The sequence below is a fragment of the Oncorhynchus masou genome, chromosome 15 (genome assembly GCF_036934945.1).
Source record: "Oncorhynchus masou masou isolate Uvic2021 chromosome 15, UVic_Omas_1.1, whole genome shotgun sequence".
NCBI lineage: Eukaryota > Metazoa > Chordata > Actinopteri > Salmoniformes > Salmonidae > Oncorhynchus > Oncorhynchus masou.
This window is the reverse complement of record NC_088226.1, coordinates 30,420-46,769: the sequence shown is the minus strand read 5'-3', so window position 1 is coordinate 46,769 and position 16,350 is coordinate 30,420. Positions and strand designations below refer to the sequence as shown.

The 16,350-nt window shown below is 42.4% G+C and overlaps 1 protein-coding gene and 1 pseudogene across 1 annotated transcript; one reads left to right on the top strand and one right to left on the bottom strand.

Annotated features, from left to right (window-relative positions):
• The first annotated feature begins 2,172 nt into the window (after window positions 1–2,172).
• Window positions 2,173–8,465, top strand: LOC135555256 (ATP-dependent Clp protease proteolytic subunit, mitochondrial-like; annotated as a pseudogene).
• A 172-nt stretch (window positions 8,466–8,637) lies between these two features.
• Window positions 8,638–14,995, bottom strand: LOC135555255 (aldehyde dehydrogenase family 3 member B1-like). The gene is made up of 10 exons (XM_064987567.1): window positions 14,836–14,995; window positions 13,791–13,954; window positions 13,503–13,616; window positions 13,230–13,350; window positions 12,926–13,011; window positions 12,684–12,765; window positions 12,098–12,490; window positions 11,722–11,888; window positions 11,451–11,550; window positions 8,638–11,347 (listed from the first exon to the last, which is right to left on the bottom strand). The coding sequence occupies exons 2-10, from the start codon at window positions 13,950–13,952 to the stop codon at window positions 11,148–11,150; spliced, it is 1,425 nt and encodes a 474-aa protein (XP_064843639.1). The 5' UTR covers window positions 13,953–13,954; window positions 14,836–14,995; the 3' UTR covers window positions 8,638–11,147.
• Between the last annotated feature and the right edge of the window lie 1,355 nt (window positions 14,996–16,350).

The window sequence follows — 16,350 nt, the reverse complement described above, 5'->3', positions numbered from 1 at the left end:
CATAAAGGCTACATAAGACTGCAGTAAAGATGACATATCGATGTCATAGACATTAATGAGAATGAGTCATCATTGACAGTGACAGCATTTTCTATAAAGAAGTTCCAAGTAAATTGAGCTCTAATCCTGCTTTACTTAACATCTACTTGTGTTAACACAGCTTTTCATGAGAGACCTGGTCCACACATCAATAAATAGAGGGGCCAACACTTTCACTTCAAGCCACAAAACTCCTACTGATACTCAGTTTAATGAACCTAAAGTAATATGCTCCAAGCTCACACTGTGAGAGAAACTGAGCAATGATCAGCTATTTTCCTAAAGTCTCTACCTAGGACTTGACTCGCAATAGCATAATGATCTGGTACTTTACTAGAGGGTTGTTTCATGGGTGAAGTCTATAACAGTTGCCATAACATTGTAATAACATTGTCCCCATTAACACAAGATGGCACTTTAGGACCAAGTCACAAATGGGTTATGCATTAAGTTTATTTTTTATCTAGTTAGTTGATAATATGGTATAAACGTATTTCATAAGCTATAGATAAAAGCCTATATTTTCCCTGCATTCTCATATGCCCTTCAACGCACAGTATGCTTGGAGTGCTACAGGGTGGTTTAAGGTCTGCGGACTAATCTGGCTTTCTCTCTAAAGGAGTAATTTGGCCAACAATCGCACTACTGTCACAGCCACAATCAACAAAGGTTACCACTGTGCTGCAATATTCGCGGAAACTAGCCTACGAGCTGTTTGCTTCTCCGGACAACACAGCCTACAGCAGGAAATCTTCATATTTCACATGATTAACTTAGAGCACAATTAACAGCAAATCGTTAACTTCTAAATATATAATAAATACATCCATTCAAAACGGCGTTAAACTAACTGAAGAGCTGAGGGAGTAGCCTAGACTTGCCATAACACCCATGCATACAGCAATACATGAACCGCATTATAATCTTACATTTTTCTTTCGGTAACATGACAGGTGATAGGCGGCACTCGATTGAGTTAATGTCAATTTACGGGCTACTCCGTTAGTCTACGGACAGCTGCAATTAGTTACAATTCTGCAAACAGATGGCATAGTTCCAGTGGAACAGCATTTTGTAACAAATAACGCGATGCTTCCCATAACATAGTAAAACTTGACATAATATATAGCTTTTCAATAATTACCAAAGGGCCATGTTGACAAGTCAGCCAGTCACACCCAATGCAGAACAGTTTTTGATCAGTCTTTCTGAATGTAATTTCTTTACCTTGATCCTGCGAACACTCGCCTCTAGGCGAAGTTGTTTTACCACCTTCTGAGCGATAACCAAGTTGCTGCTGTTTGCGCTGTTATTCGACATGTCTGCGAGGTCTGTCCAACGGCCAAGTGAAAGTGTCCGACTAACACTTGAAAGAACGAGATTTTCTGATGAGGCCGTTGCGACTCAAGTGCTCCCCTCTCTTTGAAAAAAACGCACCGCTTTTTTGCGCAATGTTCTCCCCACTGCTTTCAGAATGGCCCCTAATTAAAGATGGTTATCAGTAGAGGCACTTGTGTGGACATGTAAAACAACAACAACAACAACATAATAATAGACCAGTCAGTTAAACAAATGAATGGGCTATTTTCTTAAAATTAAATGTTCCTTTAGGTTTTATATTGTGTCGCCAATAATACACTGGTTTCTAGGCCTACAGTAGGCTATGGTGAAGGAAATCAAATGAAACGTATTTTATTCGAATGGTCTTGGCGCTCTTTTGTATAAAGATACTTTTTTCTAAACAACCCCAGAACCACGAGGATATCATTAGCGAAATACAGTCTTGTCATGTGCTCCTTTTTTAAAAATGGTTATTTATAGAGACCCCCGTCTACAATGTCACGAGTTTTGGCTCTTCAACACACATTTCTGTATTTTAATAACATTTAATTTTAAGCTTTAATCGTCACATTATTATTCAATAGTATAATTATTTAAATAACAAATAGGCTTTTGTATTTAAAAAATAGTCGGTATCTGAAAACTATCAAGGCAACGATAAGCAATACTGTAGTATTATGTTAGTGGATTTTTCTTGTGCACTATTGCCACCTAGCGCCCACATATTCGAGGCTGTAAACACAAACTCGTCACATGACAGAGGAATATTGCTCAGCCACTTCAGGAACAGTTCGACGCTCAAATTAGAATTGTTTCCGGTTAAATTGGGGTCAAACAGAGGGGATTGCACATTACAAGACATCACAATGCTTATACGAGTAAGTATTGGAGCTAAAGAGTGAAAACATATTTTGGAAATGCATAGTTTGTGTTGTAAACTATATAGATTACAATGTGCAAATATTTATTAGCTGTCTCAGCGGTGCATTCTCGAATCAGATGAATAGTATGCATCATGCACCTGCGACGATTAAAGCTAGCTGGCTAGCCACACTTGTGTAACTTGACAAATTGTGTAGCTAACCTAACTCATTCCCATCTCCAGTTTGCTAAATTTAATTACTCTTTTTTTTAAGGAAACCACTCAACATTTCTCTAACTGTTAATGTGAAATCATGAGTAACTGTAGCATTTTCAAAAGTGTGTGTAATGTTCAGAGTTGATGTAAGATCATAATACATTTGATAGCTTTGTTTTGAACACACTTCAAGGGGCCAGAGTTGGAAAAAAATAACCATGCTATCTCTGAATGTAACTAACATATCATTATTGAAATAACCTGCCCAACACTTAAGTTAAGATCTTACAGACAAATGTTAACTCTTTCTCTCTATCCCCCTCTCTTAGAGGGTGTTACAATGTGGAGTGACCGCTTTAAAGTCACGCAGGACCATTCACCACAGTGCTCAATGGAGGAGTCCTCTCGTACCTATCGTTGTGGAGCAGACGGTAAGAATTAGAACCCAAACAGAGTTCTATGTAGGACTGCAACATTTCTATGCAACTTGATTCACTCTTGGTTCGGAACGGTTTAGTTAGTGGTTTTCACCTGTAAGTTCCTGGTCCTTGCTATTCTAGCTGCTTTCCAATGTTCAAAGATCTTCCTCTTTCTTCCCCTCATTCCTTTTCCTTGTCTTTCTCTTCTTTCCTAGGGTCGAGGAGAGCGTGCGTATGACATCTACTCCCGTCTTCTGAGGGAGAGGATCATCTGTGTAATGGGGCCGGTAAGTCTCACTGTGTATCACTGTCTGTGTAATGGGGCCAGTAAGTCTAGCTGTGTGTCACTGTCTGTGTAATGGGGCCAGTAAGTCTAGCTGTGTGTCACTGTCAGTGTAATGGGGCCAGTAAGTCTGTGTGTGTAATAGTTTGGGATTCAAAACCTACACAGGAGATATGTTTACATGCACACTAATAATTCGATATGAAACAGATTATGTCAGTAAAGGTTGATAGATGGAATCCCAGAGCTGACAAGGTAAAAATCTGTTGTTCTGCCACTGAACAAGGCAGTTATCCCACTGTTCCTAGGCTGTCATAGTAAATAAGAATTTGTTATTAAGACTTGCCTAGTTAAATGAAAAAGGTAAGAAAATAAATCAAATGTATACAACTTACTCTGCTTATTGGCGCAAGGTCATAATCGAAGTAAGCCCACACCGATTAAAACATCTGGATTTCTGAGTCTGCTGTTGCAGTTAAGATTCATTTGTTAATCTCTCTCCTCTCCCCCTGCCTTTTTTTTCAGATTGATGACTCTGTGGCCAGTCTGGTTATTGCTCAACTACTCTTTCTGCAGTCAGAGAGCAACAACAAACCCATCCACATGTACATCAACAGTCCTGGTAAGAGAATAGGGGAGGAGAATAGAGGGGGACCTCCCACAAAGAGGAACAGATGGTGGTGCAGGGGATGGTTGGTGGAATAGGGATGGTTACTTTAAAAAGCATGTTTCTTAGAGGGAAAGAGACCAAGAGAACACAAGTGACAGGTGGATCAGATGACAGTAATGGGAGATAAAGGGTGCAGTCAGAAACTCCTTTTACCTTAACCTAATGAAGTTCATTTGAAGTCAACGTTAAAGCTGAGATCCATGATAGGCGCAACAGCCCCAGGCGCATGTATTATTGTTTTGAGGAAATGAGCATCCAGCATTGTGGTAAAATAAAAAATCATACATACTTGGTTCTAATGATGTCAGATGGAAAAATGTCTTTGTTTGAAGTAACGTCTTCGTTGTAATATCGCAAATGGACATGGCAGGTTCACCGCTATGGATTCCAGCTTTATAGAGAGATAGAAAAGTCTGGGAGAAGAGGAACATCGATGAACTAAATCCAACAAACCATTAATCCTGGTTCACTATGATGTTCCTCTCCTATTTCCCCCACCCCAGGCGGTGTTGTGACGGCAGGCCTAGCCATCTACGACACCATGCAGTACATCCTCAACCCTATCTCCACGTGGTGTGGGGCCAGGCGGCCAGCATGGGCAGTCTTCTCCCTAGCTTCAGGCACGGCCGGCATGAGGCACTCCCTGCCCAACGCCCGCATCATGGTGCACCAGCCCTCCGGAGGAGCCAGGGTAAGAATGGAAAGGGGTAAAGTATTTTGACACCTCAGTTGTCAGTTGCCTTTTACATAACATCTGTCTTCTCTCTCCTGTGTGTTATTAGGGTCAGGCTACAGACATCGCCATTCAGGCTGAGGAGATCATGAAGTTAAAGAAACAGATCAATCAACTCTACGCTAAACACACTGGCCAGCTGTTGACACATATAGGTAAGTAGCTAAGGCATCCAGTTCAGTAGTCTGGCTCAGAGGGAAAAGCCTTGATTAAGCATACAAAAGTTCAAACAATGAAGACAGACCTGGGTTCAAATACATGCGTCATTATTTATTCGTTATTAATATACTTTTGTGTATTTTCAAATAATGTGGCCAAATCAGCTACTTGTATTTTCTTATGACTTTCTATAAGTATTTGAAATTTGTTTTAGCTATTTATATCAATGGAGTGGTTGCGCGTCGAATTCTCTGGACGACTCTTTTCGATAGCTAAACAACCGAACCTTCTGGGAATGTGGGATTCTCTACTTTACAAACAAGCCCATTGTCAAACTCTGGTTACTGTTGACATGTGCAGAACTTTTAGTTCCTGAGGAACAGGAAATTCTGGCTAATTTCAATCATGTGCTGTATCAAATAGTGTGGCGTTGCATGATCATTGAGAAGCTAATGTTGTTTTGCCCCACAATGCAATGTGTAGACTGCATCCTGCCTCAAAATCAATTTTTGTTTGTCACATACGCCTAACACTTTTTTCTTAACCAACAATGCTTTAAGAAGTTAAGTACATTAAATAAAAAAAAATAAACAGCAGCAGTGAAATAACAATAGCAAGGCTAAATACAGGGGGTACCGGTATAGTGTCAATGTGCTTGTGTTTGTACCATTTCAATATCCTTATTTACAACAGACAGAGAAAGTTATAGCCTACATCCTAAATTAACCAACTATATTTATATATATATATTTTTTTTTCATCCCAATATGCAACAGTAATATTCCAATAAAAAAATACTTCAAAATGTCTTTGTCTGATGGAAAATGTACCATAGCCTCTGAGTCCCATTATGAATTAGTGACTCCTAACTAAATTCTAGCACTATTTCAAGGTTAAGTGATTTGATGATTGAGTCCTTCCTCACTCAAAGCACTTTGTAAGAGTGAACTCACCTCAGCCACCACCAATGTGTCACACATTTTCACCAAAACTCGTAACCATACAATTATTTCCTTCTGTTTTCTTTCCCCCAGAGTGTGTGATGGAGAGAGATCGTTACATGAGCCCCATTGAGGCACAGGACTTTGGGATCATCGACCGAGTGTTGGTGCATCCTCCCCAGGCAGGCCAGGATGACCCAGAGCTGGTCCAGAAGGAGCCCCTACCGCCATCTGCCCCCTCGCCAGCCTCCGCCACCGAGCAGAGCCCCCAGGGACCAACCCCCCTCCTCACACAAACCCGAACCCTGACCTCAGACTACCAGGAAGCAGTCCCACACCCAATCACAAGCCATCCTCTATCTTCTACCAACCTATAGGCACTTCTGTAGATCGGAATGGATTGGATAGGTGCAAGCATATGCTGATGTACCTTAAATCCAAATGTATTGGAGTGGATACTAATATGCGAGAAGTTACAGCGTAGCCTACTAGAGCTAAGTGGAGCTATTACTATATTGCTTATACCTGTCCAATCCTTTAATTTACAGAAGTTCTCTGGGTGGATAGGGGCCGGTTTGGAACAGAGGACATGCATTGTATACCTCTATGCTGGAGAAACCTCTGTGAAAGGCAAAATGCAGCAGTATTAGAATATTTACATTTAAGAATTATCATTTTTGACCAATCTCAGATTTGTACTGTCCCCCATAATATACACACTGTATTTACCACAAACAAAGACTGCAGATCTCTACAGTGAAGGAAACAATATAGCCCCCATTTGTACAAGCCATGACACAATTGTGATGTTGATTTTCAGGAACTGGAATAAAATACATTCTCTTTGAGTCACACACCCAACCTGGGCCTGTACTCATAAAGCATCTAAGAGTAGGAGTGTTCTAGGATCAGTTCCTCCTGTCCATGCAATCTTATTCATTGTGACAGACAAGGCAAAACGGATTCTAGATCAGCACGCCTACTCTTAACGCTTTGTGAATACAGGCTGTGATGTAAAAACAAATTATAATTGTATCAACGCGTGTTTCGAGTCTGTAACAAGTAAAGTGTTTTGATTGCCTCGGATGAAATCAATTGAGCCGTTTTCTTTTGCAATATACAGAAGTCGGAAGTTTACATAGACCTTAGCTCAATACATTTAAACTCAGTTTTTCACAATTCCTGGCATTTAATCCCAGTAAAAATTCCCTGTTTTAGGTCTGTTAGGATCACTTTATTTTAAGAATGTGAAATGTTAGAATAATAGTGATTTATTTCAGCTTTTATTTCTTTCATCACATTCCCAGTGGGTCATAAGTGAACATACTCAATTAGTATTTGGTAGCATTGCCTTTTAAATTGTTTAACTTGGGTCAAATGTTTTGGTAGCATTCCACAAACTTCCCACAATAAGTTTGGTGAATTTTGGCCCATTCCTCCTGACAGAGCTGGTGTAACTGAGTCAGGTTTGTAGGCCTCCTTGCTAGCACATGCTTTTTCAGGTCTGCCCACAAATCTTCTATGGGATTTACATCAGGGCTTTGTGACGGCCACTCCAATACCTTGACTTTGTCCTTAAGCCATTTTGCCACAACTTTGGATGTATGCTTGGGGTCATTGTCTATTTGGAAGACAAATGTGACTACGCTTTAACTTCCTGACTGATGTCTTGATGTTGCTTCAATATATCCACATAATTTTCCTTCATGACGCCATCAAGTGCCCCAGTCCCTCCTGCAGAAAAGCACCCCCACAACATGATGCTGCCACCCCCATGCTTGGGATGGTGTTCTTCGGCTTGCAAGCTTCCCCTTTTTCCTCCAAACATAGCGATGGTCATCATGGCCAAGCAGTTCTAATTTTGTATCAGGCCAGAGGACATTTCTCCAAAAAGTACGATCTCTGTCCCCATGTGCAGTTGCGAACCTTCGTCTGGCTTTTTTTAATGGCGGTTTCGGAGCAGTGGCTTCTTCCTTGCTGAGTGGTCTTTCAGGTTATGTGAATATACATTTGTACCTGTTCCCTCCAGCATCTTCACAAGGTCCTTTGCTGTTCTGGGATTGATTTGCACTTTTCGCACCAAAGTACGTTCATCTCTAGGAGACAGAACGCATCTCCTTCCTGAGCGGTATGACGGCTGCGTGGTCCCATGGTGTTTATACTTGTGTACTATTGTTTGTACAGATAAACGTGGTACCTTCAGCCATTTGGAAATTGATTCCAAGGATGAACCAGACTTGTGGAAGTCTACAATTGTTTGAGATTTTGGCTGATTTCTTTTGATTTTCCCATGCTGTCAAAGAGGCACTGAGTTTGGAGGTAGGCCTTGAAATACAGCCACAGGTCCACCTCCAATTGACTCAAATGAAGTCAATTAGCCTATCAGAAGCTTCTAAAGCCATGACATTTTCTGGAATTATCTAAGCTGTTTAAAAGGCACAGTCAACTTAGTGTATGTAAACTTCTGACCCACTGGAATTGTGGTACAGTGAATTAAGTGAAATTGATCTAAACAATTGTTGGAAAAATGACTTGTGTCATGCAAAGTAGATGTCCTAACAGACTTGCCAAAACTATAGTTTGTTAACAAGACATTTGTGGAGTGGCTGAAAACGTGTTTTAATGACTCCAACCTGAGTCTGTAAACTTCCCACTTCAACTGTACATGCGACTTGTGTAAGCCTAGAGTTCTTCACTGTCAGTTCAGATTCTATGATATGACTTGGGGGATTTGAGATGAAGCCCGTCTTTTAAGAGTGAGTTTTAATCAAGTCATGATGGAAATTAAAAATGTTTAAAGAGTGGGATTTTGCCTCAATGATATTGAAAAGTTTGTCAGTCACCTTACATTCAAAAAGTAATTGAGTAAAGCACTAATGATGCAATGACTTGCATAGAAAAGCAACATGCTGGGATGAGGGAGAATGGGGAAATAACAGTACAATTAACACTTAAAGTATAAGCCAACATATAGTCATGTAAATGAAAGTTTTATTAATGTCTTCTGAACAAAACTTTTAAAATCAAAACACATCCACCACCTAATGTCACACAGCGTTTAACAAAACCCAGTAAAATTGTTACATAAGACCGTTCTGTGAACTATACTAACCCCATGGTAAACAATGGGGGTCTTGTGCAACAGTGCTAAAAACCCTTTACCTCTCCAGACCCTGGTAGCCAGTGCATTTTAAAATCTGGGGAAACATTTCAATATAGTGGCTTCCACTCATCTAGTCTGATGGGTCAAAGCAAGATGAGTGGAAGAAGCAGGTTTAGACCATTGTGATGTAGCAGTGAACACACAGAACGGAAACCACACCCTGGGTGGATTGCAATAGAAGCTCTCCTTCCCTTCAGCTGCGAAGATTGAAAGAACAGGACAGGTGAAAGCCATTGGTATCTACCACATGACTTTCACCTTTCTTCAGTTTTCCAGTTTGTGGTAAAGGAGAGACAAGGGAAGGAAGCCAAATCAAGACTATTGAGATGCAGCCTGTGTCCCTCCCTTGAATAACCTGGTTAAACCAGAACCACAGGTAGCAGCTCTTTTCTGCTGACTCAATGGCCCTATACAAGTACAGCCTTCTTTTCAAGTACTCAAACCAAAAGGCCCACTAAAACTGCAGCGCACAAGCAATCCACAGGTTGTGTTAGCAAAAAGGAGTAAGCCTATACAACTCAGTCACTTCCATTTTAAAATGTGGGGTTTGTAAGTTGGCCTGCTGGCTGTTTAGAAGCAATAAGCTAACATGCTCTGCTGCCGCTGCTTCCTCCTTGACATGGAGGGGGAAACGTTGTGTTGTACACTAAAGATATGGTGGGCATGTTCAATCGACGCATTCCATGCCTCAAGTGCAATTTCATGTTCTTTTTTCAGGAAGGGTGTTAGGCTAACATGCAGCTCTCATGTTGTACACAGAAAACATGATCGGCATGTTTGTAGAAACTTGTGGTCTGTTGTAACTGTACATCAAACACAAGGAAGATGTCCACCAGAGCGGTTGCCAGAAAATGTAATGTTCATCTATGTACCATAAGCCGCCTCCAATGTCATTTTAGAGAATTTGGTAGTACATTCAACCAGCCTCACAACCGCAGTGTAACCAGCCCAGGACAGCCGATAAACTGCAGAGTATGTCAATAATAAAGCCCTTTGTGGGGAAAAACTCATTCTGATGGGCTGGGCCTGGCTCACAAGTAGGTGGGCATATGCCCTCCAGTCATGTGAAATCCATAGATTAAAGTTTAAGGAATTTATTTCAGTTGACTGATTTCCTTATATGAACTGTAAAATCAGTAAAATCATTTACATTGTTGCGTTTATATTTTTGTTCAGTATAGTAGGCAGTAGTTGACAAACGATAGAGGTAATAGCGCACGGCACCACAGAACTAACTCGCCCATTGTCAGACTGAGGTTACCGGTCCGGATTCACGCGCTCGGCTGCCTAGAGGTGGAACCGCTTCTCATGCTGTACTTGCACGATCATTGAAAAGCAAAATAGCAGTTAGTAGGGCCTGTGTGTGGAAAACACAGAGTTCCTACGCAAAACTCAAGTGGGGAGTTACATTAACAATATTTTGGGGAATGTTCAATCAAATTGCAGCAGTTTATTTTATTTCAGCTGTTCAGAAACGAGGCAGAGATAGGCATCATAGTTCAGAAGGGGTGAGTAAAGAGAGAAACGTAAAGGAAGGGGAGTGTGAGCAGCAGTTATGTAGTGTGTGTAAAATAACATGTGCAGAACGTGATCCGGATTCTTAGTGGACAGGGCAGGCAACCTATACACAGCCAAGGCCACCCAAAAAAACAAGGCAAGTGTGCTAGGCAGTGCGTACAGCACTGCCCCACATGGAGTTGGTAGCTAATTTGAATATACAAGTGTTCGTGCATTTCATTGGCTGATCTGGCATGTCAGCTTTTTTTTCTACCAGTACACACCCAACCACTGTTTCCAATCTGGCAAAGCAGGGAACAGAGAAAATTATATATTTTTTGAATTGGAGGTAAATAATAGAAATCTGGAACACTGAACAGATACTTTAAAGGCCCAGTGCAGTCAAAAAAATAGATTCTGTGTTTTATACATTATGATGTTGGAATAATACTGTGAAAAATGATACTTTTAGTGTAAGAGCAGTTTATAAAGACCGCCTGAAATTTCAGCCCGTTTAGGTGGGAAGGGACTCTTGGAATGTCTGGTGACAACCTCAGGCGGTAAATGAGTTAATAGACCAATAAGAGATCCAAACCTCTGCCAACAACAGCTAGTTTCCCCTCCCCATCCAGACAACTCCCAGGCAGTCATAGCAAATTCTTGCTTGAGAAATTGCTCTTTGCTAAGAAGATGTTACTTGTTGGCCATTTTAATTGAAAACAATCACAGTAAGGTACTTAATTGTATAAAAACCGCTGCATTGGACCTTTAAGAAAAGCCCATTGGCTTTGTGAGTACAGTCAGGCATGCACCGGGTAGCACTCTCACATGACTGAGCAGCCTCCCCAGCTGTTCTTCTTGAAGGTGGTGGCCCAGCGCAACCAGCCCAGGTTGTAGTCGCTGTAGGGCGGGTAGCGCAGGACGTTGACCCTCTCCAGTAACCAGCTCCGGTTCATACAGCCCCGCCTGTGGCTGAATGTCTCAAAGCCCCAGCGGCCGTGGTAGCTACCCATCCCACTGGCACCTGGAGGGTAGAGGAAGATGACAGGGCACCATGATCAGATCCATGTCTAGTGCTTTTCTTCTGATAATGACCATTTTATTTACGTTGTCAGATACACACTTACCTACTCCTCCAAAGGGCAGGCCTGGCAAGGCCATGTGTACTATACCATCATTGCCGCAGAAACCACCACTACTGGTGTTGTTCAACACTGTGGTCACCACCTGACAGAGAGAGGGGAGGAATGTGCATTTATTCCATAAGAGTGGAGCCACAGTGAAAGCAGAGGCAGCCATAGAACTACAGCTCTGTGGAGGACACCACCATGACTATAACATAAGAAATTAGATGTGAGAAGAAACATCTATGTGCTGTAATGTAGGTCATGGTCTTACCGAGGTCTCGTCAGAGAAGACGTAGAGGGCCAGGGGTTTCTCTTGGCGGTTGATGTAGTCTATGCCCTCCTCCAGAGACTCTATGGTTAGGATGGGCAGGATGGGGCCAAAGATCTCCTCCTGCATTAGAGCATCAGACTCCTGCACGTCCACCAACACTGTGGGAGCTAGAAACACCACTTGATCAGCAAGAATTTGCTTCTATATATTCCGGATTAGTTACTCATACTTGAAATTAAAGCCACTTTAACAGCAAGGCTACCACCTCAACATATTTCAACTTGCATTCACACCCACAAGGTGGCAGCAGTATACAAACCAAACTCAACACCACTGCCTGCATCTCATCGTCCTTTCCTGTACCCCCAAAACTCACCAATATACCTGTCCTCCTCACGGCTCTCCCCTCCGATCACCACCTTCCCCTTGGACTTCTCCAGCATGTCCATCAGGCGTCTCCAGTGGCGTGGGGTGACTATGCGCCCCATGTCCAGGCTCGCTCCGGGGTCCGGCCCGTAGAAGGTCCGCAGGGTCTCCCGGAGAGCGGGCAGTAGGGCGTCCCGGGTCTGGGCTGTGCAGAGGACGTAGTCGGGTGCCACACAGCTCTGGCCAGTGTTGAAGAACTTGGACCAGCACAGGCGCTTGGCGGCCTTATGGATGTCAATATGGCCGTAGATGAAGCAGGGGCTCTTGCCACCCAGCTCCAGGGTGACGGGGGTCAGGTGAGGTGCCGCCGCTAGCAGGATGGAACGGGCCACCACCTGGGAACCTGGGGAGGAGATGGGGAAGAGAAAAGAAGAGGTGAAAGAAAGGGTATGCAAGAGTGTGCGATAGAGGTGATATGGCAAAGGTGAGTTAAAAGGGGCATAAGGCCAACATTTTTAAACACAAAAACATACTAAAAAGAGGGATTGAGCTAATACATATTATTGGTCTAAGGAGTCCTCTCTGTTAGGCTTTACCTGTGTAGAAGATGTGGTCAAATTTATTCTTCAGCAATGACTTGGTGTCCTCTGCTCCACCACATAGTACTGCATAGCAGTCCTACAATAGTCAGATGGCAAAACTCAAAACATAAAAAACAAACAATAAGTGGGCAGGTATAGAGCAAATATGGCACTGTTGGCCTTCATTCCATTGATGATCCAAAACAGGTAACAGAAGCAGGGGGAAATTAAAGCACATATAGGTGTGTGTGTACTACCTGAGACAGGTATTTGGGGATGAGTTCTGCCAGGAGTTGCTCGGTGGCCTGACAGATCTCTGACGGCTTCAGAATGGCACAGTTTCCTGGTTCACGACATAATGGAATAAATATTATGTCATCGTCACAAAACCTAATCAATAATGAAATGCTAACAGAGTTAGCATTCACTTTACACATACATTACTGATAAGGCAATATTGGTGGATGTAAAATGCGTTGAACTACTGTAAAAACGCTACAAAATCCAATCCATTACTATTAACAAAGCCTCTAGGTATACAAAGGCATGATAGATGTGTACCTGCAGCAATTGCAGCAACCAAAGGTAAGAGAATAAGATGTAGAGGGTAGTTCCATGCCCCGATGATTAAAACTACCCCCAAGGGTTCCCTGCGTATGAAACAGTCATCCATCCTTGTGGCCTAAAACAGGACGGAGAGAGGAAAGTAGATGGTTGGACAATTATTATATAAGTCAGTAAAAAAATATTCCAATTGTGTGTGTTTACATGTTGAGACATAGTAAAAGGTGGTAGAGTCAAACAGTTGACAGTGAATATTGATGGAATCTGTACCAGATTCTTGCCAATGTTGTATTCCGGCTGCATCCAGGTCCTGAGGTTTTCCATGGCGAAGTACAGGTCATTCAGGGTTATCTGAATCTCTGACAGGACCGACTCAAACTTGGGCTGAGGGGGGAGAGAGAAGGGAGAAGGTGAAATGAGCGAGGGAGAGAGGGAACAGGACAACAAAAGATCTAAGGTAAGAAAAAGGGACAGGGAAAGAGGATGAGGTGGAGAGAGAGAGGCAGAGGACATGCAGAGTGTACAGCAGTCTGCGCATATCTGAGTGTTTGCTTGTACCTTATGGAGGTCCTTGTGGAGAGCATCTTGTATCAGCTGCTCGTTTTCTTCGACTAGGGAGAGAAGGTTCTGGAGCTGGGTCATACGGAACTGCTCTGGAAAGGTCACACCTGACCTGAACGTAGCCCTCAACCTGTCAATCACCTCGCTCTGGCTGGCCATCTCTGTCCACCCAACAGACACACACAAAGTGAGTTAGCGGATAATGTCACCTGGTAAAACAGGATTGATACACCACACAACCAAAATAACCAGTGATGAGAGAAGAGCCCGGCTATTGGACATTCACTTTGCCAATAGCAATATAGAGTTGTAAATTCCAGACATCAATGGCTGCTGGTCTTGGCCATTGTCTGACTAAACTTCAGTGGTCTTTTAAAAACGCCCACATGAAGTAGCCTTGAACACTTATATTTCAGTCAAGATACGTTTTTTGCGCATTGAGAACACATGATGAATCCAGGGGTGTATTCATTATATTTTAACAGAAACCTTTTACCATTTAAGAACGGAACGGACCTGTGTGTGTCAAATTGAAATTCTCGTTATCGTTGCAAAATAGGTGTAATGAATAGGCCTACACCCAGGGCACGGCTTCATCGTTAGAACCACCTGGTTCAGGTCAAGTGTAGAAAATGCAAAAAGGCAGACTAAGAAGGTAAGATGACCAAATATACGGTCCGTTATATGGGCTATAAAAAGGTGGAAATTAGGTCTTGCTGGAAGTTATTCACGGTTGGTTGCTCGCATTTGAATGAACGCGGTAAAACCTTCAATAATTATGCGAAAGCGTGGGCGGATGTCAATAGTGACAGGCATGATGATGCAACATTCACGATTTAAACTAGAGTACCAAATTGTTACACATTAAAACAGTTTACGTCGGAAACCTTCTTTGTTAGGATACTGTACAAGCTGCACTCTTTTCAGGATGGATGAAGTTGTGAAGTCTTACCCGAATTTTCCCGTAAATAGATGCTGCTGATGAATAAAAAAATAACTGAAACCTAACAAAAGTTGAGGAAATTAAAAAGTTAAAACGCACCTGATTCTGCCCGAAGGTAGCCTAAATGGTCGTATGTTGCCCTGTCTCTGAACTCAGATACATCACATTCCAATTTGCCGGTGGCTTTGACTTGTTATATGAACCCGAAGAAAGTGGCGCATTTCCGGGTGCTAGTGGTTTTCCTACCAACGCGGCTAGTTAATCTGGAAAGCAGAATATACTTTTGGTAGAACTTGAAAAACAAGCCTGTAAACCTGTCTGGGGCTGAAGAGAAACATGGGTATCCATAGACTAAAGGCCCTTCAAATTAAACCCTGGACCTAAAGCCAGTTCCGCTGCTTTGTTTCTCATTCTATCCCCTCTAATCAGGGAATGATTAAGATCTGGGACACCAGGTGGGATAAATTAATTATCAGGTACAACAAAAAACAGCAGTCGGCTAATCCAGACCTCATTGGGTAATATTAGAATATCCCTGGTATCAAATCAAATCCCTGGAATCAAATTCAGGTTCAAGTGGGCAGACTGTTTTAGTTGCCATAGACTAGCCTACTGAATATAATGCATTGCATATATTTATGTTTAGACCATTATCTTGCAAGCAGCATTATTTAATTGTATGAATAGGAGATGTATACTCAAGAAAATATATAAATGTAACATGCAACAATTTCAAAATTTTTACTGAGTTACAGTTCATAGAAGGAAATAATTTAATCAGAATTAATTCATTAGACCCTAATGTATGGATTTCACACAACTGGGCAGGGGTGCAGCCATGGGTGGGCCTGGAGGGCATAAGCCCACCACTTGGGAGCCAGGTCGACCCACTGGGGAGCCAGGCCCAGCCAATCAGAATGAGTTTTTCCCCACAAAGGGCTTTATTACAAACAGTTATACTCCTCAGCACCCCTCTACCCCTCCTCAGATGATCCCGCTGGCGAAGAAGCCGGATGTGGAGCTCATGGGCTGGCGTGGTTACACAAAGTCTGCGGTTGTCAGGCCGGTTGGATGTTCGGATAAGTTCTCAAAAATGACGTTGGAGGTGTCGTATGGTAGAGAAATTAACGTCAATTCTCTGGCAACAGTTATGTTGGACATTCCTGCTCTGCATGCCAATTGCACACTCCCTCAACTTGAGATCTGTGACATTGTGTGACAAAACTGTACATTTTAGAGTGGTTGTTTATTGCCCCAGCACAAAGGTCCACCTGTGTAATGATGATGCTGTTCAATCATATTCTTGATATGCCACACTTGTCAGCTGGATGGATTATCTTGGCAAAGGAGAAATGCTCACTAACAGGGATGGAAACAAACATGTTTGAGAAATAAGCTTGTTGTGTTTATCAAACATTTTTTGGGATCTTTTATTTCAGCTCATGAAACACGGGACCAAAACTTTACATGTTGAGTTTATATTTTTGTTCAGTAGTAGATATCTTGAAGTAAACACACCGGTCCTGCTCTCCTTTTCAGTGTTGTCTGTTTCTCTCACACACCCCACCCCTCTCTCTTCCCCTCTGTGACCCTCACAGCTGTGTGGCACCATGC

Excerpts from the sequence above, each read along its gene's own strand:
- LOC135555255 (XM_064987567.1), bottom strand. The coding sequence starts at position 13,952 with ATGGCCAGCCAGAGCGAGGTGATTGACAGGTTGAGGGCTACGTTCAGG. Across the intron at positions 12,491-12,683 it reads TGACCACATCTTCTACACAG|GTTCCCAGGTGGTGGCCCGT; the intron begins GTAAAGCCTAAC and ends TCTCCTCCCCAG. Across the intron at positions 11,551-11,721 it reads TCTTCTCTGACGAGACCTCG|GTGGTGACCACAGTGTTGAA; the intron begins GTAAGACCATGA and ends TCTCTCTGTCAG.